Below are 24,060 nucleotides of genomic sequence, written 5' to 3' on the forward strand. Positions count from 1 at the left end.
ACGACCAGACACAAAGGCATCTGATCTCAGTGGTGTTACGTACAGTGTGAGGTCCATAACAAATTAAATCTGTAATGGGTTGGATTGTCCGCTGTTAGGTTTTCACTTCAAACACTGGAACTGGAACACAATCCTGTGTCTACCCCTGGCCTTCCAAAGAGAGAGAGGGGGTTGTAAATGGGTGAGCCACGGTCGGGTCCCAGGACGCTTCAGCCAGAATCTCCACTATCCACCACAGCGAGTCAGGATTCTTTGGCACGCCTCTGCTCCAGTTTCCGTTGAAGCTCTGCAGAAACAGGTGGCAACAAATCAGAGATGCTTCAAATGTTATTTTATTATTAGATGTTAGACTCGGGTGCTGCCAAAATTTAATATGATAATGATAATATATGAATATATTAATATGAAAATGAATAATATATATAATAGATGGTGAAATTGATGCCCAACACCAAACCAAAATATTGAAATAGCATCCAATTATACACTCAAATAAATCTGCACACTCTCCCATACATTTCATTAGTAAAATCCCATAGAATGAGATATTTAATGTACCTGAGGTGAGTGCTAAGCTCTGCAGGTTGTTAATCTGTGCGTTTGCACCTGCAACTCCCGGGGTGAAAGAGGGGTGGACTCCCCGAGGTAGAGCAGGGAGCGGTTTCGGGGGTTTCAGAGCCGTTCTCCCAGGTCCTGCAAGAGGAACACAACATGTTGCACATATATTATAGTTACTGGCATGAGAACTCAACATTCAAAATAAGTTTCCCATATAGGATTTAACTGGGAGAGGCAGGTATCGTATTGTAAGGTAGCGGGAGTGCACACCTGAAATGCTTCTCAAATCAGCAGGCAGAGTATGTTGATGAATCAACGGACCACGGTTAACTAAAAGAAGCCAAAGACACACTTAGGTAACCCCACATCAACAGAAGAGAATGAACAGGTTCAAGTGACTGAACAGAACAAGTATTTATTGTGGAAGCTTTGTACACATTCGGCACAAAAAAATTAACAAAGTATAGGCAAATGTTTGGTCTAATTTTATCATTTGAGGTATTTGTTTATGAGGTGTTAAAACCAGACTGACTAAGATGAATTCCCTGCCACTAATGGCTTCTGAGAGAATGCTTCACGTAGCACAAATATGGATAGTCTCTCAGTGTGTTTTTGTGTGTAACTGGATCTGTTTACATGGCCCAGGCGAGGTCAAGCAAACAAGGTGTTTTTTTGTTTACCTTTTTGCCGTGGCAGGGGTTTAGGTGGTGGAGTCTCCATTCTCGGTAGTGGAACTTCCTCATTCTCCTCAACCTCGTCATCTAAAACGTCAAACAGACATCAAACACCTCACCTCAGGGACTAAATCGATCTGCACCCACTGCACTGCTGAGGAGGGGCAGAGGTAATGGCAGAGATACATGTGAGCTCATGGCTCATGGTCTAGTGCAGACGCACATGTCTGACTTTGTCCCTCCATAATGTACCAGAAAGAAAGGTGTTTCCCGCAAGTGACCAATGAAGAAATATTGGCTTATCGAATTCTGAACATGTGTAATAAATAGACGATTTGACCAAGTCCGCCATGAATTGACCATCATTTGGTTAAAAATATACATTTTTAAATTCCTTCCGATGGCTTTACTAATGACTAAGAGTTCACTGTTCATGAGTGTGATGGTAGAAGTGCGTTTTGGATGTTGTGACACTCACCTGGGTTGAGGTACAAGTTCTCCTCAAAGTCTGCCTCTGGGCTTGGCTCACGCTCTGCGGGGAAAAGGCAATAAAGACACATAAATCACACAAGCTTTACTAGGCAACACGCCTATTGATAAGGCAGACAAAAGCCTGATGTGTTCTTTGTGTGTGTGTGTGTGTGTGTGTGTGTGGGTGTGTGTGCACGCTATGTGTGTGCGTATTCTGTGGAAGTTTGTGCCAGAAGATGAGTGTGTACCACGGGGAAGCCAAGTGTCCCATACCTGGTATGGAGGGGGATTTAAGATGAGGAGAAACCGATTGCATACTCTTCTCTCCATTCTCTTGATTGGCCTGGACAAACGCTGAGAGACAAAGCAACACAAAACTTACACTCTGATGTTCTACAACTTACACTACATGTTCAAGATGGTTTTGTGTTTTTGTACCAGAGGGGGTTAAAGCGGAGCTAGTAATACATTGTAAGTTCTAAAATAGTTTGGACATTTGTTCTGAAATAGACTAGTCTGGACATTTGTTTTTGTTTACACATCAACGGCCTGTGGTGTCTTTTTTCTTCTTTTTTTTACTCTATAAGCACCAAGAGGACTGCCATCCAATTTCGTTGTATTCTGTGCAATGATTCAATTCTATGTATTCTAAGAATTCAATTCTATTCTATTCTAAGAATTCAATTCTATTCTATTCTATTAAAAAGAGGAACTTTGACTAACAGAACTTTGCAGAGGAAGTGTAGGAAGAATACCGTGGTAATTATAGTAGCTGTTTTATGTGATGTGTTTGTATTTCTGCATGCAAGCATGAATGACTTACTGATATTCTCCTCATAGGGCTCATCCAGTATAAAGGGCTGCAACGCTCCAGCTGTCTTGACCACCAGACAGCTGACAACATCATGCAATGTCGCACAGTGAATCTGTAAAGAGAGTCAGTAATAGATTAGCAAAATAATCTTCATGTGACTCCTTTCAAATGATCAAAAATGGGAATAAATTGGCTGTGGGTAACAGTAACCAGTGGTTAAAGTGGTGGTACCTCAGATAAATGAATAAATAAATCTATTATTTCATACCAACGATATAGCGCGATAATATTTTTAAAATAAATGGTGAGTTAATTTTTACCCCTGTTAATTTGTGTTAATTTACACCCCTGACACAAATCAATATGGGGGCTATTCTGACTGACAGGGGTGACCAAGAATCATTCTTGTCAATAAAAAGTATTGCTACACCACGATACTCAATATGTTGTCCAACGGTGTTTTATTTTCCCCCCATTGCACCCACACTGGATTTCAGGGTTCCCCCACCTGCCAAATCCCACTTTAACCAACCGACACTAACTAATCACTGGAGAAACATTTACTGCAGAAAACACAGCAGTGGTGTTTACACAGTATCCTAGGCAATGACCTCTGGACACTGTTCAAAGATGAGGAATTAGAGCAGGCCGTTTATTCTCTGGTTACACAACATGACCAGAGAAAATGCCATCAAATCTGACCAGCAGGATCATTTAGTAAAATGTCCTATGTTAAATGAGATCAAAAACCAGCAACCAGACTGTTCATTCTGTGTGGACTTTAGAGAACCAAGGGACCAAACTAAAGCACAAACACAAGTGGTTTGGGGAATGTGAAGCTGAGCTGCGTTCTACTTCCTTGTAGAGTTCACTGGAAGCAGAGGGTTTGGCAACGAACACAGAAACTCATCAGGGGAATTTATGTGTCTAGCACAAGTGTTCAGACCAAAGAGCTCAGGAGGGCTATGGGACTACTCACTGGTTTCTCGACATCGATGTAAAATCCACCGTCCGACTTCCTGCTGACGCGATAGTGCTTGAACACAGACCTGGAGGAGGCAAGAGAACAAAAGCAATCTGTCACAACAGGGCCATGATGATATCTAAGAACAGATCTTTATTCCCCTCATATGAGGAGACATGACAGTGGATCTGTCATAGTGATGCTACGTCAGCAATGACCATGTTTGCTGCAGGGATTTTGTCCCTCCACAATGTACCAGAAAGAAAGGTGTCAAACATTGGCAAGAGTGAAGCTAATGGCTGAAGATATGTATTTCCCACATCAGGCCTCTACAGGGAATGACAGCTTTACTACCGGTCTTGTGCAGGTATTGATGGGAGTGAGTTTGCAATATATCTGAGGCTATTTCTATGCATTGAGTGTTGCATGCTATGTGAGAGAGAGAAAGAGCGACTGCATATGTGTCTGTTTGTATGGTGTGTGTGTGTGTGTGTGTGTGTGTGTGTGTGTGTGTGTGTGTGTGTGTGTGTGCAGGCTATACCCATTGAGGTCTTGGCGTGTGGTGACGGCAAAAGAGGTTCCGTCTCTGCCTGGCCTCAGTAGCAGGTTGCCTTTGTCTGGGTTCCTTTCCAGAAGAATCTCTGCCTCTGTGCGTGACACCGTCTCAAAACAGCTGACGGAGATAAACACAAACACCTTCACATAAACACACAACTCACTCACTCATTTCAGCGTATTAGCTTATTAGCAAATTAGCCAATGCTTAACACAAAAACACATTCATTTAATTGTGCACGGACGCCTCACGCAGTGCAACTCCACGACAGCACTACTTACGCTGGCATTTCCGACACCACTGGGAGGTAGAGAGGAGACGTGGCTTCAGTTGTAAACTTTGTGGGAATGGGTGGGGGGGGCGTGGAGGACGTGAGCGCCCCGCGTCTCTCCATCTCCTTATCCACCGCCTCCCTCATCATGTGCACCTGACCTGGTAGCAGGTTCAGAGACTTGGGCACGGAGAGCTGTGAGGGGGTATTTCGGGAATTTATGGTGTAAGTTTACGGCTTTGATAACACCTTATAGTGCAGTGTGTTATTAGTCTATGTATGACATACACACAACAGTGATGGTAGTTAATCTAGTCATGAAATGAGATAATAACCTGATAATTAGATGTAACAGATCAAAGAGCATGATGCCAAGAGGGTACAGAAAAGTTGGCATTATATCTGAATGTAATTGTGAAATGCACAGGTCATGAGAATTATGCAAAGTAAGTAATGATAGACTGGAGGAAAGACCACAGAACTCTAGCAAGAGGCTAATAATTATCATGTGGTTTCAGATGGAACACGAAGAAACAGTTTCTTTGCTAATTGAAATCCAATAGGTATTTTGTGGTTAATGAACTGAGTTATTGTTGTGTTTCAGTAGCAGTCAGTCAGTGGAAGGCTGTGGAATGCACTCTTACCTCTTTCACCGTGAGGATGAAGCCTTTCCACAACTCCCGCGACTCCAGACTAGGTGCCTAATGAAGACGAGGACAAAGCACACACAAGACTTCATTTTCTGCACTCACATGTGGATAGATACCAGAATTTATTGACTCTTAACCAAGGTTTATACACTGATTTTGCCAAATTTCTTCAGCTATAAGGTTAATTCACGGGGGCAGGCTATACATTCCTATAAATTTATTCGTCTTTATGACTATGATTTATGATTCTGATTCTGGATCATTGGACTATAATTGGGCACTGCAGTTCAGACATGGTTTTGTTTGAATTGGCATAAAACACTGTTCTGCGGTTTATACATGACAATAAAGCTGAATCTAATCTAATCTATACACAATGCAGCTAATACACAGGAAATTACTGTACTTTTGAGACCTTGATATTTGGATTTGTCCCAGCATGCCTGATGGTCAATAAACTGCTGGTCTTGCATGGGTTCACACACAGACACACACACACAGACACAGACACACACACACACACACACACACACACACACACACACACACACACACACACACACACACACACAGTATGTCTGGAGGTCAATACAAAACAAAAGGATTCAGACCCACCGTCAGTCTGATATCATCGTTCTTGGTGTGGATGACAAGCCCGGCGGTGTTCAGGTTCTTGTCTGGAATGGAGTCGTCCGAGATGGAGATAAAGGTGCTGACCTCCAGCTTCTCCACATACTGATGGAGAAACATACATATTAACTCTAAAGTACTGTGACGAGGCCTTTTTTTTCCAACACAGCAGGGCTTGTGATGGTAATGAGCTGTCATTAGAGGATGAGCATCCCTCTTGTGAGACTCACCTGGTTCTCTTTACTGCTGTTGAAGAAAAATAGGGCATCCCCACAGAGGCATGTCCACAGTCGTCGTGATGCCTACACACACACACACACACACACAGACACAGACACAGACACAGAGAGAGAGAGAGAGAGAGAGAGAGAGAGAGAGAGAGAGAGCGAAAGAGAGAGAGAGAGAGAGAGCATTTAGCATTTGATTACCTATTTCAAATAGATTTTGATTTGAATTTCCTCTTGGGGATTAATAAAGTATCTATCTATCTATATCTTTAAAAATAGAGTGACAGACGTAAAACCACATGCATGATCAGGCCATGCATGAAGCTGAGTAGTGTAACAGGTTTAACCTGTTGAGGAGTGAATTGTTTTTCTGGTTCCTTCTAGAATTCTACGCAAACTATAGTTTCAGTGTTTATGGATGGATAATGGAGTCTATGGGAAAAATACCCAATTACAAAAATGTAATTGTTACATTATAGTGCGGAACTGTCGGTTCGCAAACGTTCTAATCACATATTTGTCACCGTACTCTTCAACAGGTTAAGGAATGTGGAGGATGGCCGAGACAAAAGCAATCCTTCCATTAGGTTAAGCACCATTTTCTATTCAGTGCTGCCAACAGAGTGTTTCGGAATATTTAGCCACACGTAAAAGGTTTTGAACACCTCTGAATTAGGCTATGAGTGGACATCTAGGCACCTAAGTTGATGTTGACATTTCTGAAGATGCACTCAGCTTTAGTGACCACTGAACTTTTTTCCCACACACAATCTATCGACTCAGTTGATACCTGTGTGGTCACACCCAAAACAATAGTACCTGAGCTAATAAAATCTCCAACCTCACTGGACTTGAGAAAGTCTCATCTCTTCGGAATAGGTGAATACACAGAACACACATTTTGGACTGAACTTTGCTTAGAACCAAAGTGAACAAGGGCCACTAATCTCTGCAGTGTCCTTTATGCAAGCAGGCTACCCAACCTGTTATTACACTGTGTTGTGCCAACACCTGACACTCACAGAAACCAAAGTCCACCACCGCATTCTCTAGTTGCAGGAAACTGTATGTTATGGCTTCTCGCCTATCAAGCAAAGGTTCTTGAATTCTCCATCACTGCTTAAGCTAATGATTAACCTAGAATGGCTGCAAACACCTTGACATTGCAGCTGATCTTGAACCTTAGGCTAGTTGAGCATGGATCCATAGCTTTAAGATAAGGATATGTGGACATGTCACAATATTTCATGATTACATTCAGAAACAACAAAGATTCTTATTGCTCATTTCACATTTGGTAACCTCAAACAAAAGACAATCCCAAATCTACAATGTTTTTCAGAGGGAAAACTGAAGCTGAGCTTCAGAGGCTGACTGTCAATCACTGCCAATGTTTTTGGGTGGATGCTGGAGACCCCGTATTGTAAAATCCTTAAAGTAATGTCATGAATAGATTCATATTTGCTTTCATTCCGTTTGACTATAACAATGACACATAGCCATGAAAAGGGATCACTTTGGAAAGTCTGAAGTGACTAAGTGACGCACAGACATTCCAAGCATTTTTCATATAATAACAAACAAGAAGGATATCAAGATTTGGCACTCAGTAAACATATATACCATGGTCTGACCAAAATGTCTCATTTTAAATGACCAAAATCCAAAAAGGGGGAGTCTGTGAACTATATCTCCTTTATTTTAAACCCTTTCTGGGGAAATAGACATCCACTTGCACTTGTATAGGCCTACTTATTATTATTCATATTTCAAAAGCAACTGGCAACAATAACATCAACATCATCAACAACAACTACAATATTATTATTATTCAATTCAATTCAAAAAAATGCTTTATTGGCATGACAAGCTCACTTATATTGCCAAAGCAGTTATAGGCCTACAATAAACCGAACACATAGCCTACATGTCAGTAGATTTTCATAAGAATAAAATAAATAGGTAAAAGTTAAATAAAATGCAGTGTATGATGCAGTGTGTGTGTGTGTGTATTATTATTATTATTATTATCATTAATTGTATTACTATTGCTATTATTATTATTACTACATGATTACTAAGTCAATTACATCAACTCATTGTTTTAAAAATATAACGTAAAAGCCTGAGCTGCCCACTCAAAGTTAACCACTACAATTCAATCAAGTCACTATACAAATGTAATTAAACCTACCGAGTTGTTCAATAATTCGGTATGCAAAGGGTCTGTTCATACGTAGGCGCCACATCTTAACAACAGTATAACCAGGACAATGAGAAAGCTTGATAGTTTAGAAGAAAGCTGATGTACAGCAGGCAATCTTACCGTATCTTTCAAAGCCCTAACCTCGAGAAAGCCTTCATAATAAGAGGTTGGCAATTGTAATTTCTGTCGCCCAAGTCGTTTTGGAGTCGCCATGAGATTAAACTGAATTAAGCAGCAACTTGTAAGGAATATTCCAGGAGTAAAATACCCCCAAATTGACGTTTAGTCACACAAAGCGTTATTTTCTAAAATTGCACCCAAGTTAGCTCTCTTAAGTCATGTCAGCATTAGTCCTCTGGGCTTTGTGTCACACGAGCACTCTCAGGTTGCTTATTGCTCTGTGTAGATTTTTTAGAGTACCTGTGCAATACAAACAGGTGCATTTACACACGCCCCTTTTCCAGTCACTGCTCAAAAACCTGTCCCTGCCCCGTGGCCCTATACTACTAATTGCCTCGGTAGTCTATTGTCAGGAGGGCCATATTTGAATCAAGGCGCCCTCGTGTGGTCCTAACCTGTGAACATGCAAACTCCAAAGCTGTTGAAAGGTGAGGTTTTCAAATACGCTAAGTTAGCCTATACTATGATAAAAAAATACTAAATTTAGCTCTTAATAAAAATCCTTCCTTTAACTGAGTCAGAATCGCAGTGTCAGGTAGGCCTATAAGAATGTGATACAATGTTAATTAGGCTGCTATCTGATCACACGATATGATATAATATTAATTAGGCTAATATCACACCACATGATACAATGTTACTGTTAATTCATATTATATTAAACGTAGGCCTATAGCCTCAATCTAATGACCTCTGGTTCCCAAGTTAATTAGGCCATAGGTTATGTTACAATCTGGAATTGCCTATAGCCTAGTTTCTCCGTGGGAAGGATAGCCTAAATATTAAATTCCCTTTCACCACGTCTACTATGAAGAAGGATAACAAAGCAATGGGATTTCATTGCACATTTCGAACTGTTTGTGGACTACAAACGTTATCCGTAGGCTAGGCCCATCTATTCACAACTGAACGGTTTTGGAGTCATTCTAACAATGGTCACACACATCTTTGCTGTGTGTAATGGATAGCCAGCCAACATCTTGGAGGGCGGTATGGCGGGGGTAGCGAAAAGAACGTCTACAGGCTATGTCATTTTTTTTAGATCGGCAACATGGGCTTGGCGTCTCTCATGATCATCCAAACGTTTAATATGGCTCATTATGCACCATAAATTCTTTCCTCCACCGCTATCGGTTCTCTTACATGATTAGCCAACGAGAAGATAATAGGACAACCACTGTCTTTCCCCCGGAAACTGGACCCAGAATGATAGGTGAATTTTAGAACAAAAAATGTAAAGCATTTTCAGTATCTAGTGAATTACGTTGTCTAAATTGTGTATTGTGAGTCGCAGAACTTATTCACGGACCAATCAATTATTCCAGGCTACTCGCCGTGCTCAGAAGGGGTAGAATGACAAGGACGGACTGACTCTGAGGGAGAAAGGGGTGGGGAATTGACATTAAAGCAACACAACAAGGAAACTACACGGCAGACACAGACGCCTTCATTTTATGTTTTTGAATAATAGCTAGCTTGCTTGCTGGCCATCATGGCGAATTGTGTTCATTAAAAGTGTCCACATCATACATTCGAGTGCCCGAAAGAAAGCCACAGTCCCGGAACGAACAGAGTTGCAAGTTTTAAATCGCTCCCCGAAGATATCGCGGAATGGGTGAGAATAATCAAAACAGACTTTTAAATACAAAAATAACGGGGGTAGTAATTCATCAGCCAGTAGGCCTCGCGGGGTGGAACACTCAACCTTTAAAATAAATACACCCATGTGCCATTCTTGTAAGCCAAACAACAGCACAAATTAGGCTATAATAGCTAATAATGGTTAAAATACGCTATGGATTCCAAAAGCGTATTGCGTGCATAGCCTTATTTTCTTCATCGTTGCGCATTAAATAAAGTAAAAACCACTCGTGCGCATTTACGCAATTTACATATCATCGAAAAAGAACGAAAGTTAAAATCATTTTCATTCAAGGAAAGTAACCTAGCCTATTTCTTGAGCCATTTCACGCATTGATAACAAAGGCACGTAGTAGGATACTTTAAGATCTGAAGAACCAGTCTTGCAATGGATGCCTTTTCCCCAAGGAACTCATCTTTCGCCCGGTTCTTTCTTGTATTAGTTTCTCACTTGGTCGGCTTTTAATTCAGATACATTTATTGTCCACTTTAGCTAGGCACCATGGTGGCCAAAATCACAATAGGCTACATTAGCAGGTTGTGTTTTTGATCGTCCATGGATTGTGGCAGCCTGTTCTCTTCAGAAATCCCTTAAACATTCAAAGCTCTTACAGTAAACGGACGTTCTTCACTTAATTACTGGTGATTGCAAGAGTTTGACCCATAAAATGCATGTACCCTGGCCAGGTTCGGAGCCACCCTCATCTCCACAGTTGCTGGAGGAAGGAGGAGAGGAGGAGGATGAGGAGCTGAGCGGAGGAGAAGAGTCGGACCTGAGGGCGTCCTCGGGTCGAGGTTCCCTTCTGACCCGGCGAGGCATCACCCTGAGGGTGCTCCTAAAGGACGGTCTGGTGGAGCCTGGAGACGGGGTGCTGTCTATCCACTACCTGGTGAATGCCATTGCATCTCATTTTAAAACCCACTACTCTGTTCCTTATGGCTAAAGACATCGGTGTTAGTTGGAGCTGGGATATGTCACTCTTTCTTATTTTTTCTTACTCACAACATTTGTCAAATGGCTTTGATATCGGCGAGGCACAGTGCAAATATATCAGGTAACACTCTCATCATAAGTGAAGGATAGCAGGCATAGGCCCATAGCCTACATAGATTTGTGCCTGTGTACATATTTAAGATAAGTACTTACTTAGGCTACAATCTTAATCGCATGTACCACAGTCAATGTGTTATGTTGTAGGTCTGTACACCAAGCATACGAGCAGAAAAAGTATGTGTCAGATATAGGGTTATCTGAGGAATTTCTCAGTCGTGTTTACTTGAAGTAGCTAGAGTGAGTGTTTGCCTGTGTGGTCATTGAGACCCAGTGAAATGACGCTGTGCCATGTTCGTTGCTTCCCTTCGCAGGGCAAGAAGTTTGTGGGAGATCTACTATGTGATGGCAAGATCCGCTGGGTGGAGACCGGGCAGATCTTCAACTCCCCCAGTGCCTGGGCCACTCACTGCAAGCGGCTGGTCAACCCCGCCAAGAAGTCTGGCTGTGGGTGGGCATCGGTGCGCTACCGCGGGCAGAAGCTGGTGCAGTACAAGACCAGCTGGCTGCACAAGTACCAGCCCAGCGCTGATTTGGTGAGGAGGCAGAGGGGGTAACAGGACGATGAATTATATGAGGGATGGAACCATTGGTAGTGAAATGGGAGCAAGTCTTTTCTTGCATCTTTTGTTTGATGAAAGTATATTCAGCAGTTTAAAACGTCTAAAAAGACATGATGTTCTGGAAAATGAAAGCAAACTAAACCATGTGTGTTTCTTTTGCTGGTCCTTCAGAATCTGGCTAGTGAAGGGGAGGAGGATGATGAGGATGAGGAGGAAGGTAAGTCCACTGTGTAAAAACTGAAGTGAAAGACAATGCAGTCAAGTGTGGGCTACAGTACTGTGCCAGTTTCTCTTAAAAAGTAATGGTTTCATTAGATGGGCAGTTTACCTGCTCAAACTTCAAACCCTAAAGAAATGAGATAGGTAGGGTCAGTAAGCTATGACACTGCTGGTAATACATGTTGATCTCTTTCACAGACATGAGCCTGATACAGAGGAGGGGAGACAGAGACAGAGTTCCTGTCAGATATTGTAACCTGGGTATGAGAGATGCTGCAAGGTATTATATTGAATTATGACTTTTATTGCTAATAATTTCCTGCATTTGTATGATACTTACAGGTTGCTGAGATATTATATTAGACGTTAAAATCGCAAAGCCTACACTGGATAGGTTTACGGTGAACCGATAACATCGGATAACATATCCAACATGGATAAATATTTGGATTTTCAAACCTGAAGCAGAGAAGAATAGCAGATGGCAATATATTATAAATAGAAATTGTATGTTTTTATGTATGTATTCTAATGCACGTATGTGTTTACGAATATGTATTTGAATATGTATTTTTATGCAGTCAAAAACAGCATGGCGTAATACTTAATTGACCACTTCTTGAACTCTCCTCAGGGACCCCCATACATTAGTGGAGCTGTCTGCCTTCTCTGCCATCAACCGATTCCAGCCCTTTAACGTGGCGGTGTCCAGCAATGTGCTTCTGCTCATGGTAACTATGACATGAACTTGAGAACGAGCTGTTGGACTAAATACTGATATCAAATAGACACAGTATATATGAAGATGACACGGGTAAAGGCACAGACTAGTGAAAACTTGTATTGTATGGTCCACACCAGGATTTCCACTGTCATCTGACTACCAGTGAGGTTGTGGGGTACTTAGGAGGACGATGGGACACTAACACACAGTGTGAGTATCTCCTGAAGCAGATCAGCCAAACTCATCGCCAACCCTTGTGCAAATTAATTTAAACAAAACAAAACTTGCAAAGGAAATTGCGGTACCCAGAGACAACTTATATGTTGCTGCAAGAAAAGTAAAATAGACTCTCGCAAGACAAGTGATGCACAAAGGAGAATGAAATAGAGATGGATTCTTTCTGTTTTCTTAGATGGCTACAAATTTGTTTCAGTTAATTTGCACAAGGGAGTTATAACCAGAACCAAACATTTCAATCCCAACGTCCCTTCATCTGTAAAGTATCTACTATTTCTCGCTGCACAGTGCTAACAGTCTTGAGGGCCTTCCCATGCCGGACGCGATTGGCTGACAGAGATGCTGCACCTGCGGTTGAGGAGGAGGTAGGAACTTTGATAACCGAATCCCCTGCTGACTTTCACATTTTGACATTTTGATTTTGTGTAAATATTTGAATTTTGATGATTTGTTTTTGGTACTTTATTATTTATCAATACGAAAAACAAACTATAAATAAAGGTCGAGGTGGATACGGTTTCTAAATACTTGGAAAGTGTTCCATAATGAATAGAACGCAGTTCATTATCACACTATACTATATGTAATACATGTAGTGTGATTTTGCAGATTTGTCAAAACCTGTTCATGCGCGGGCTCTCTCTGGTGGGCTGGTACCACAGCCACCCCCGAGGTCCGGCCCTGCCCTCGCTGCAGGACATCGACTCTCAGATGGATCATCAGCTCCGGCTGCAGGGAAGCAGCAACGGCTTCCAGCCCTGCCTCGGCATCATCTGCGGTGAGACTACGAGTTTAGCACAGATAACACAGGAAAGACGTGAAGTCGGTTTCAAGATTGTACCACACACACTGCCTGCCTACTGGGGGATGCAACAGAGATTGGGGAATACATCAATGGTTAATGCATCAAGGGAATAATATCATAGAGTACTGAAATGAGATCTGAAGTTTTCAAGCTGTCCATTTGTCAGCCATTTTAAACCAGTTTAATGAGTTCATAAATCAAGTTTAAATCACTTGTAGCTTTTTGACCCATGGTCCTCAACTAATTTCCTGAAATCCTTGTGAACTGAGATATAGTCTGCTGTCATAATGACCCTCCCTTAAGGTGATGATACCTGGGGCAACTTTTTGAGCAATGTTGCTGGGAAACCAAATAACCAGTTCCATGTGTTCTGATTAGATGATCATGATGATTTGCCTACTGATGATTAAAGTTCTCCAGGAAAGAAGTTGTTGCCCAATATCAATGGGAACATGCCAGAACCACAATAATGAGAAACATTGCCCAGTAACATTGCTCAAACAGTCCCATGCATCATGAGCTTTAGTCTTAACATGCTTGACAGCATCTTCATGGAGAAGCACAGAGAAAAATATTAAATTATTTATATCCACACATGATACAGGACCCTACTACCATGGAAACCAGGGAGTGGCCTCCACCATTACACCCTTCTGGGTGGTGCCCCCTCCTGAGGTAAGATATTATGGGATGCTGAGTAACATGATGCTTTGGCAATAAACACAATAATATCCTAAATGCTGAAGTACATACCAGAACTATACAGTATAAGTGTAACATTTCAGGAAGGACTGTTTATGATAGATGGTCAGCTTTTGTTATTTAAAGTCAAATAGTTTTTAGGCGCCTAACACTCGTGTTCCTACAGCAAAGACCCAATGACTACGGCATTCCAGTGGCTGTGGAAGTGACCTACGTTCAAGATAACTTCCTGACCAGCGACGTTCTCAATGAAATGGTACATCCTCCATAGTCCATCCCTCTGCATCATCCTTCTGTGCCTGTCAGTTAAGGGAAGAAATAAACCACTAAAATTCACATGGCAAGGCAACAGGGCAAAATGTAAAATTAACATGACAAATATTAGTAGAGTAGTGATATGTATAAAAACATCATATTAAGTAAATAGCTGCAATGTTCTCTCGGGTGCCCTTAATAAGGATTATGCAAGGAGTGGCTATGAAATAATGAGGCTAATGCTGTACATGAATTGTGAGTAAGAAAACATTTTATACTCGTATAACATGTAATAACATGTCTCGTTATTTAATAGCCACACCTTGTACAAACCATGTAATTCTCCGTCCAACTTTGTTCTGAGCCATGAATAATGTAATGGCATTGGAGTAAAGCAGATGTGCTAGCGAACCAGATGATTTTCTGTCTCACTGCATGTAAGGCGGGATAAGTGAATGCCTGTGTTCCATACAGATGCTGTTGGTAGACTTCTACCGTGGAGCTCCAGACCTGGTGCAATTCAGTCAGCACTGGAGTGCCGACACTACAGTTATGGAGAAAATTAAGGTAAATGTAACAAAAGCCAACATGTACAATCTACTTCATTTGAACAACAGTAACAAAGAACCATAACCACCACCACACACCTTAGAACCACCAAGAACACTAAAACAGATCCATCATACACCTTAGAACAGGGGTGTCAAACTCATATTAGGTAGTGGGCCAGATTTGTTGGAATGAGACCTCGTGAGTGCCGTCATTGTCATGGTCATTATCATTTTTCTGCATAGGTATGGGTGTTGTTTGATATACTCCTTTACCATGCCCACTTATAAAACAAGTACAAAATGTGTACTACCGTCATATATAATGCTATTTCTCTCTTGAAATAACTTCCATGTCAGTTCTTTCAGCCTCTTCCTTCCTGAGGATGGTTTGTAGTGCTAGGTTTAATCAATGTATCAGAGATATTGCTTATTACACATTGTTGAATCTTTTTTTTTTTTATTTCCCCTCCTACCCAGAACATCTGGGGGGCCGTATGAAACCTGCTGGCGGGCCTGATCTGGCACCCCTGCCTTAGAACCAAGAACACTAAAACAGATCACTAAATTTTTTAAATGGTCACAATCATACACCTTAGAACCAAGAACACTAAAACAGATCACTAAAAGTTTTAAATGGTCACAATCACACACACCTTAGAACCAAGAACACTAAAACAGATCACTAAAAGTTTTAAATGGTCACAATCACACACCTTAGAACCAAGAACACTAAAAGAGATCACTAAAAGTTTTAAATGGTCACAATCACACACCTTAGAACCAAGAACACTAAAAGAGATCACTAAAAGTTTTAAATGGTCACAATCACACACCTTAGAACCAAGAACACTAAAACAGATCACTAAAAAGTTTTAAATGGTCACAATCAAAAGAACCAAGAACACTAAAACAGATCACTAAAAGTTTTAAATGGTCACAATCACACACCTTAGAACCAAGAACACTAAAACAGATCACTAAAAGTTTTAAATGGTCACAATCACACACCGCTCTTCTTGATCTGGTCGTTGCTATTACCTCATTTTCTCATTTGTCTCCCTTCCATGTACAACATGTTCTGGAATGACAATAAAACATCCCTATAAAGATAAACATACTTGTAAAAACTCCATAACAAACAGATAACAATGGTTTAAACTGTCACTTTGTTAAAGAAAACGTCACAACCTGCCCTCTTCCCTTTAGGGTTCTATGAGCGGCCACGCGCCCAAGGACCAGGCCTACGCTCAGATCCTGGAACACGTCTACAACCAGCTGAGTGGCGCACACTAACTAACTACAACCACAACCAGAGAGCAAGCGTGCGGATGTGGTGCGAGGGAGACAGTTTGGACTCCACAGCAGATCCTGCTACTCAAGCTCATCCTCAAAGTACCTTTGCTAAGTGGACCACACACAGGCACTGACATGCGTGCGCCGAACCATTCGGTCACTTTGCCCCTGCGCACACTGGCGTTGAAATCTTCAACTGACAAGCATTAGTTAAACAGTGGATTTTATTGAGTGGTGCAGACAAAAATAGAAATGGTCATAATTGACACAGCAGCAGCAGCAGCAACAGCGAAAGGGTTCGTTGCTGGTTTCCGGCGTTGTATTAGAAACAATGGAATCTAATCGAACGCCAAACGTGGAGTGTACCACACTCATGTTGGTGCCAGTGTGCGGTGCACTTTAGACTGAAGGGTGCCCTGCCTTCCCAGGACCTGACTGTAGAACTACAGGGCTGTAGGCTTCCATTTGGTATTCTCTTTTGCATCTAGGACTGTTAGGTCTGTATCACTGATGACGTTTCTAGTTAGTTTGTTACGTAAATGTACTGTATGTTACACTTTGTTGGGGGTGGAGAGGACAACGTTGTCGGCCTGTTGATAAAGCAGAGGGGGATTATGGGTCGACGGCGTCTTCCTCCGTAGGTTGCAGCTGATTCTGGAACAGATCTGAGCCTAATCCAAACCAGATCCATTCCAAAGGAACCATGTTGGGTTCCGTATCCTGTCAGAAAGCTGATGTTTGTCCATTTTGTGTGTGGTTGAACTGTGCCATGTGAAAGCTGATGACGGGAACAATGCCTTTAACCTGCTGAATACCTTAAACATAAATATACACTGGAACAGTTGATCGTGGCAGGCCTCTGTGAGTAAGCAGGACATCTCATCTCTCATATCTGTCTCTCCTTCATTTCTCTATCCTCCTATCATTCCAAAGAGTAAACATTTAAATACATTATGATTACAGCTTTCTCAAAACCTTTAAGCCTCTGAACACATTAGATCAGAAAAGTTTATACTACAGTTTGGGGAAAAAAAAAAAAAAGTTTTAGTTAATGTTAATACAATTACAGGCTCAATATATTCACAAAACACATGCAGTCACCGTTCAGTCCACACACACTGGTTGATATTTTTATACATTTATTTATGTAAAGATGGAGAAAAGGCCATGACAAGTACAAATACCAGAGAATATTTAGGCTACTACAGTTAAATTCATCAGGACATACGAAGACACTTAAAACTATAACATAACAAGCTTAGGTATAGACCCACATGCAAACGATTAATTTATAAACAGTAAAACAGATGTATATATATATTTATGTATTTGTAAAAAATAATAATACTAAGGAGTACCAGAAGATTTTTTTTCTTTTGGAGTTCATGACATATCTGATACTCTGACGGGATTAGACAGAAATAACCCTTTTAAAAAAACTGTAGTGTTGAAGAGACAAGTGTACACATGCACTAATATCTGTACACAGCAAACGCCTCAACTCAAAACAAATGGAGCCCTTTGTAAATGAAATGGACACAAATTAACAAACACAAAAAGTCATTTTCAATGCAAGGAGCATTATTAACTTTGTTTGGTGTATTAGACGTTTTCCCTCCTTAAATTAAAAAGGCACTAATGCACCCTTCACAACAAACATTTCCTCTTTTTTTTTTAAGGTTTCTCTCCATCCCTCCAATGCTTTTCAAAAACACTGTTTTGACTGTTCAGATCCAGTCTGCACCAGTACACAAGATATACAAACCACTGAAAAGATGCAATCACACACGAGGACAGGAAAACAACATCAGAGACAAAAAATAAACTGCACAGGAAGTGAGGGGTAAGAGTGAAGTGGACGGTGCAGAGAGGAGCTGTGTGTGTGTGTGTGTGTGTGTGTGTGTGTGTGTGTGTGTGGTTGGGGTCGGGTGGAGTATGTATGTGTGGTTGGGTGTGTGGAAACAATATCATGTGGGTTCAAAGTCATGATATGCTCGAGGAGCTGGAAGGTGTTTGTATGTGGTTCATACGCCTTGCATCAAGGCCATATTTTACTCCAGTAGCAACGGTAGGGCCTCTTACAGTGAGTTCCACCTAGTGTTACACAGCTTTAGACAGGAGTGACTAACTAAATGGCTCTCTTGTTAAGACTTTCAAACACGCAAAAACACAGACGGACAAAGCAAATGTGGCATACAAGTCTCGCTTCTCTATTACTGCACAAGACCACAAACACCTTTGTTTCACAGGATACAATCCTGGTCAACTCATTGGTTGGCTAATGCTATGACAAATTACTATGGGTTAGAAGAATAACAAGTTAAGTGTCAACGTACTCGATATAAGTGTATGAAACATGAGGGGGTGTGTGTGTGTGTGTGAGTGAGACACAGAGACACGCAGGTCCTCGCCCCCAGCTGCAGGGGAGGACTAAGAGATGCAGAAGACACCGCCAGCAGCATCAGGTGCAGGAGCACTTCAGAGCAACAGATAAATTAAGCGTTACAGTCAGATGGACCAACCGACTGAATAACGAGAGGCCCTCAACACACAGGCAGCTAATGGTCACAAAGGCAAACAGGTCATGTGATTTCATTATTACACAGATTCATTTCATCTTTCTTTTTGGCTGTGTTTCCTCAACGAGGTGGGTCCAAAAATAGACCAATTAATGGACACAAGTGTCATGAACAATATGGGGGAGTTTTCACAAAAAAAAAAAAAAAAAAGTGCTTGACCCCTTCACTCCCACTAATGTGTATAATCTTAGTGTTCTAGTTTCTCTCAACTGTAGTGTGATAACATTTTAGAGCACAGTCTTTCCCTAGTCACTGAGCCATCAAGTCTACACTCTCACACATGGAGGTCCCTTCTACAACCAAGTTCAACGTGATATCCAAGGTGCAAAACTAAACAGCTGGTGCAAAGCCAAACAAAAATGAAATGCTATTTTCGGACCCATTTTCAAGCAGAAGGGTACCTTCTACAGACAGGACCTAACCTGGGTGCGCTCCCCTTGGCTCAGGCATGCTTAGCACTCCAGTTCTGACAGATAAGAGATCATCCAGATTAGCACGCTAACCGACTTAACTCGCACTAGACATTTTTCAGTTACCTGGTAGTGGACGAGGATCAGTGGCTCAGTCTGGCCAGCAGGGGGGGCTGGAGGTGCATGTGCAGGTCAGCTCCACTGGGCACTGCGGACTGCAGGCAGACTAGTTTCTATGTAGAGAAGACGAGAGTGCCCCCATTTTGGCACCACCGCTGTCCGAGTGCCAGCGCATCCCAGAGGAGGCTATGCGACAGCTCCCCGAGACACACCACACCAGCCTAGCGCAGCTCAGACGGGCCTTCCCAACCAAGAGCCACATTCCTGCCTCATAAACCCGACAAGTCCTAACCACAATCGAATGTTAAAATAGTTACAGGGAGAACGAGTTTACTCCAGGGTTCCTTAGGGGGAGAGACTTTACAGCCTGCTGTACTGAGGCCTGGCTGGCTGCGGATATTTGTAAGGCTAACTCACAGCATGTCTCCCCTACCAGACTCATTTCAATCTACTCGGACTTGGCTGGTCTCTCATTTTGGGATACCTCGGTGGTATAGAAAGAGACATGGAAAAAATGCTAAGTTAGGTTAAACTGTGTATAAGTGTGTTTGTGGAGGCGTGTCTGTATGTATGCATGTGTGTGTGTGATGTCACGTTTAGGTCCATTTTTACTTGCTGTCAGTCATGTCATCAGTCATTGTCCTCGATTTCTCAGATGTGTTAAAAAGTGTTTTTTTTTTTCTTCTTTTGTTTACTTTTTTCTTTTCTTGTCTTTGATGGAATGTGAGAAGCCACCGTCTTCTGGAAGTTTCCCCCCTCTCTCTCTCTCTCGGAGAGTCTCGGTGACAAAGTGCCAGAGTACAGGTTACAGTCTTCGTCTGACGGCCATGGTGGTGAGTAAGTGAAGACCTAAGACTGCTTCAAACGGACTCCTCATTTCCCCTTCTTTCCTACCCCCCCCCCATCTCTCTCTACCTCCATCCATCCCTCCATCTCTCTCCCACCCTCTCACCCCCTTCCTCCCCATGTCTTCAGAAGGGCCTCAGTGGGTCAGTGGGACCACCACTTCCACGTAGTTGAGGGGGAAGAAGCCAGACTGGCCGCGCAGCATGCCCTCGTACCAGTTCTCGTCGATCTGATTGGTCAGGGTGATGATGTCGCCCTCGCGGAAACCCAGCTCACCCTCGTTCTCCGGCTCAAAGTCGTACAGCGCCTTACAGCACGGCTGCTCCGACGCTGCAGGAGGAGAGAGAGAGAGAGAGAGAGAGAGAGAGAGAGAGAGAGAGGAGAGAGAGGAGAGATAGGAGAGGAGAGGAGAGGAGAGAGAGAGAGGGAGAGATAGGAGAGAGAGAGGAGAGATAGAGAGAGAGAGAGAGAGAGAGAGAGAGAGAGGAGGGAGAGAGAGAAGAAAGAGGGAGAGAGAGAGAGAGAGAAAGAGGAGAGAGAGAGAGGACGGAGAGAGAGAAGAAAGAGAGAGAGAGATAGAGAGAGGAGAGAGAGAAGAAAGAGAGGAGAGGGAGAGATAGAGATAGAGAGAGAGGAGAGAGAGAGGGAGAGGAGGGAGAGAGAAGAAAGAGAGGAGAAGAGAGAGGAGAGGAGAGAGAGGAGGGAGAGAGAGAGGAGAGGGAGAGGAGGGAGAGAGAGAGGAGAGGGAGAGGAGGGAGAGAGAGAGGAGAGGGAGAGGAGCCGGGACATAGAAATGGAGAGAGAGGGAGAAAAGACAGAAAGCACAGAAGCCATTAGATCATCCGTCAGTCACATGCAGTTTTGTGTTGAGACGATCAGAGCAGAGGAGAGATCTCGGCCTCTGTCTCTGCTCTGGCTGTCTATTAACAGAGCTGTCCTCACTCAGACATCTATGTGTGACTGAGGTCCTGGTGATGCAACACACACACTGTATTAAGACACCAACATCAGGACAAAACTGTATTAGTCTAAACATTGAGCGTAAGGACTTTGGTGTAACACACTGCAAGCCGTGTTAGTCCAGAGTTTTTTAATCACACCTTTGCCTTGATTAGTCTTAAACCACACACACACACACACACACAGTTAGTCGGGAGCTTGAGTCTTCACACCAGCAGTAAGTATTAAGGACTCAGTACCTAGAACTGGCTAAGAGTTGTTTTGGCGAGATGCCTAATCATGTTGTTTAAAGACTTTCTCTCCCCGCACTCCTGTCCTTGTGCCTACACTTCTCACTCACACTCTAACAGTGTGTCACGCGGCCGTGTTAAACCACCCACTAGCGCTAGCTTGCTTCTCTGAAATCACATCAACTCAACACAGCCCGGAAGCCAGGCTGTATTTATGGAGAAGAACAACGTAGTAGTAGCCCTCTCTAACTCAAATAACGCGCTATTCATGATTTGATTACATGATGTTAACATCGACATAAAAGAGGTATACAGAGTATCGCTAGCACCCATTATCCGTTCTGATGAACTAAAACAGAAGCTACAAGCAGCAGTCTGAACTTCATTATCATCATCCACACACTGGACGAAGGGATAGGGAGCAAAGGGTCAGCTTACATTAGCTTTCAGGCAGTTTAGTAAAGTGTAACCATTTCTTCTCGCACTATTTCTTGTAGCCATTGCTGATTTTTCAGAGCAGCGAAAAACGTCAGACCGCAGAGCATAATGTAACGTTCATTCTGTTTGGTGAACTGAGCTTCAAATAAAACTCCAGGAGAACAACTTGACCTCTCACTCTCAATTAATCAATTGAATCTTGACCGATAAAATGCCAGAAAATGGTGAAAAAATGTTTATCATTGTTTTCCAAGTTACAATTAATGAATTCTGATGCATTTTCTTAAAAATAACACAAACGGATTCATCGATTATCAAAATAGTTGCCAATTCATTTCATAGTCAACCACTAATTAATTAATTAGTCAATTTATCGTTGCAGACCTACTCTGCGTCCTACCTGCATGAGCAGAGTACATCATAAGCATGCCTACTGTACTGATAATGACTGGATGACTGAGTATGAGAGGGCCCTCATGATGTTTACAATACTGTCTGCCAAAAGCGGAGTGCTGCAAACTGACCTTCCAACACTGGGCATTCCACGAGATGCCCTCCAGCATGGAGCAGAATTAACCTTTTTCCCCAGTCCGCCTCGTAAATCTTTAACTCACTTTCCTCCAAATAACAATGTCTGAGCTTCCTGGTGTGTGTGTGTGTGGCATGGTGGGAGACGAGCACGTTTCCACTTACATGGGACGTCCCCCTTGTTTGTTTTAGTACCTACGGACTGGAACGCCCTTAACAGAAAGTGATATGATGGTACTAGCAATTTACCTCTCTCTAGGCAAACCGAGAGATTAAAAATGAAGTAGGTCACATAAATCAAAGTGTGTCTGTGTGTGTATGTGTATGAGTGTGTGTGTGTGTGTTCGGCTGTGTGTGTGTTTGTTTTAAACCACTGTGCCACCAAACCACTATGCCAATACTCATTTTCCGACGGCATGATTACTTCCCCAGTGCAATCCCATTACGACAGCTGGATGCAATCAGCTGCAGGCGCTGAGATGAACTGACCAGGCTTTTCTGTTAGAGTTCCCAAATTAAATCAGATGACCATGCTTCCCACCACCCCAGAATAGCTTTAAATCAACACTGATCAATCAAGTTGATTGGATAACCCGATTTCTCCATAAATAAAAATTGGAAGCTCCCCCCCGTCCCCATGTGTTCTTATTTTTAAAAGTGCAACGTATGACAAAAAAACAACAACAACAAAAAAAACACATAAGCAAGCAGTAGTCTGTTGATTCTGGAAGCATGCTCTTGATTTAACACCCTTCACAAGCTGCAGAGTGTGTTTGGCAGACGTGTGTGCCAGTCCGGTGACACATGTGCGCTCGCTTGTTCACACACACAAACGAAAGCGCTCTGGCTTTGACTCACGCGGCCTGGGTTTCCGTGTTGACACTTGGCCAAACTGGAGGTAAGGGTCTGATGAGATCAGAGCACAGGAGGAAAACACAGAGTGAGATCAGTGGAGGGGGGAGGGCAGCAGCAGGCAGCTGCATCCTTTGACCTGCCCATTCTCTTTCGGTCTGACACACTCATTCATTCACTCATTCATTCACTCACTCGCCACATACACAGGAACTCTCTCGCTCACTCTCACTCAATCTCTCACACTCACTGACACACACACACACACACTCACACACACACACACACTCCTTCCCTCTATTCCACACATGAGGATGTGTACTACGCACTCAGACAAACTCACACACATCGACTCACTCACACTCACTCTCTCTCTCTCTCTCTCGCTCTCAAATACACACACAGACACACAAAGCCAGGCAGTCTCGTCACACCCTGCCACCAGCTCATGGTAAGAGGAACAAAGCACAATGTGCCTCTTTTTTTCTCGCAGTCCTGCTGGAGGTCAGAAGGACAAATAAAGAGAACAGTGACTCAGACTTGGACTTGGATCCCCCCCACCCCTCCCGGACGTCCTTTACTGCCCGTTTCCTGAATCTGTGTGTGTGTGTGTCTCACCTGAGTTGCGGGAAGGAGGAGGAGCTACAGACGGCGTAAAGCCGCCGTTTGATTGGTCCGGTTCCGGGAAGTCAAAGACTGGCTTGGGCTTGGGGATGTATTCCCTGCGGGGGCGGGTCTGTGCCTCATTTATCCTGGAGAGGGGAAAAGCGTCAGCTTTCATTTCACTTAGACAACAAACACAGATGATGTGCCAGTTAGGAATAATTGCAGTCAAAGGTAAAGTAGGCTAAGCAA

At 42.7% G+C, this 24,060-nt stretch overlaps 3 protein-coding genes across 8 annotated transcripts in view; 1 reads left to right on the forward strand and 2 right to left on the reverse strand.

Moving 5' to 3' along the window:
- Positions 1-162: 162 nt before the first annotated feature.
- stap2b (signal transducing adaptor family member 2b) lies at positions 163-8,442 on the reverse strand. The gene is made up of 14 exons (XM_048252255.1): positions 8,142-8,442; positions 5,819-5,890; positions 5,574-5,693; positions 4,953-5,009; positions 4,319-4,503; positions 4,023-4,154; positions 3,497-3,566; positions 2,527-2,629; positions 1,977-2,057; positions 1,711-1,764; positions 1,239-1,319; positions 829-888; positions 559-693; positions 163-286 (listed from the first exon to the last, which is right to left on the reverse strand). The coding sequence occupies exons 1-14, from the start codon at positions 8,232-8,234 to the stop codon at positions 243-245; spliced, it is 1,287 nt and encodes a 428-aa protein (XP_048108212.1). The 5' UTR covers positions 8,235-8,442; the 3' UTR covers positions 163-242.
- Positions 8,443-8,487: 45 nt separating this feature from the next.
- Positions 8,488-17,899, forward strand: mpnd (MPN domain containing). 3 transcript variants are annotated; one of them, XM_048252253.1, is made up of 13 exons: positions 8,491-8,629; positions 10,530-10,732; positions 11,208-11,429; positions 11,628-11,673; positions 11,874-11,955; positions 12,310-12,406; positions 12,537-12,609; positions 12,925-13,001; positions 13,246-13,414; positions 14,046-14,116; positions 14,310-14,399; positions 14,873-14,965; positions 16,156-17,899. In XM_048252253.1, exons 1-13 carry the CDS (start codon positions 8,605-8,607, stop codon positions 16,240-16,242), a joined length of 1,335 nt encoding a protein of 444 aa, XP_048108210.1. In that variant the 5' UTR covers positions 8,491-8,604; the 3' UTR covers positions 16,243-17,899. The 3 variants fall into 3 exon arrangements, 2 of the variants coding, with proteins under 2 accessions (XP_048108210.1, XP_048108211.1); XM_048252254.1 differs by lacking the exon at positions 8,491-8,629 and adding an exon at positions 8,852-9,816; XR_007194542.1 differs by lacking the exon at positions 16,156-17,899 and having other exon boundaries at positions 8,488-8,629; positions 13,233-13,414; positions 14,873-14,915.
- sh3gl1b (SH3-domain GRB2-like 1b) overlaps positions 17,365-24,060 on the reverse strand; it is a 29,297-nt gene continuing 22,601 nt past the window's right edge. For 2 of the 4 annotated variants that reach the window (XM_048252257.1, XM_048252256.1), the window contains exons 8-10: positions 23,824-23,957; positions 23,212-23,259; positions 17,365-20,527 (exon numbers count right to left, since the gene is read on the reverse strand). In XM_048252257.1, the coding sequence (XP_048108214.1) occupies positions 20,334-20,527; positions 23,212-23,259; positions 23,824-23,957 (376 nt within the window). In that variant the 3' untranslated portion in view covers positions 17,365-20,333. The remainder of the gene's footprint in view (positions 20,528-23,211; positions 23,260-23,823; positions 23,958-24,060) is intronic. The other 2 variants (XM_048252259.1, XM_048252258.1) reach the window with 1 other exon arrangement.

The sequence above is a fragment of the Alosa alosa genome, chromosome 9 (assembly GCF_017589495.1).
Source record: "Alosa alosa isolate M-15738 ecotype Scorff River chromosome 9, AALO_Geno_1.1, whole genome shotgun sequence".
Taxonomy (NCBI): Eukaryota; Metazoa; Chordata; class Actinopteri; order Clupeiformes; family Clupeidae; genus Alosa; species Alosa alosa.

What these genes read in the sequence shown, in the direction of transcription:
- mpnd (XM_048252253.1), top strand. Translation starts at nt 8,605, where the DNA reads ATGCAAACTCCAAAGCTGTTGAAAG. An exon ending in AACTCCAAAGCTGTTGAAAG is followed by an intron (nt 8,630 to 10,529) that starts GTGAGGTTTTCA and finishes TACCCTGGCCAG; the next exon opens with GTTCGGAGCCACCCTCATCT. An exon ending in GCGACGTTCTCAATGAAATG is followed by an intron (nt 14,400 to 14,872) that starts GTACATCCTCCA and finishes TGTTCCATACAG; the next exon opens with ATGCTGTTGGTAGACTTCTA.
- stap2b (XM_048252255.1), bottom strand. Translation starts at nt 8,234, where the DNA reads ATGGCGACTCCAAAACGACTTGGGCGACAGAAATTACAATTGCCAACC. An exon ending in GCCCTATGAGGAGAATATCA is followed by an intron (nt 2,058 to 2,526) that starts GTAAGTCATTCA and finishes TTTGTCTCTCAG; the next exon opens with CGTTTGTCCAGGCCAATCAA. An exon ending in TAAATCCCCCTCCATACCAG is followed by an intron (nt 1,765 to 1,976) that starts GTATGGGACACT and finishes TTTTCCCCGCAG; the next exon opens with AGCGTGAGCCAAGCCCAGAG.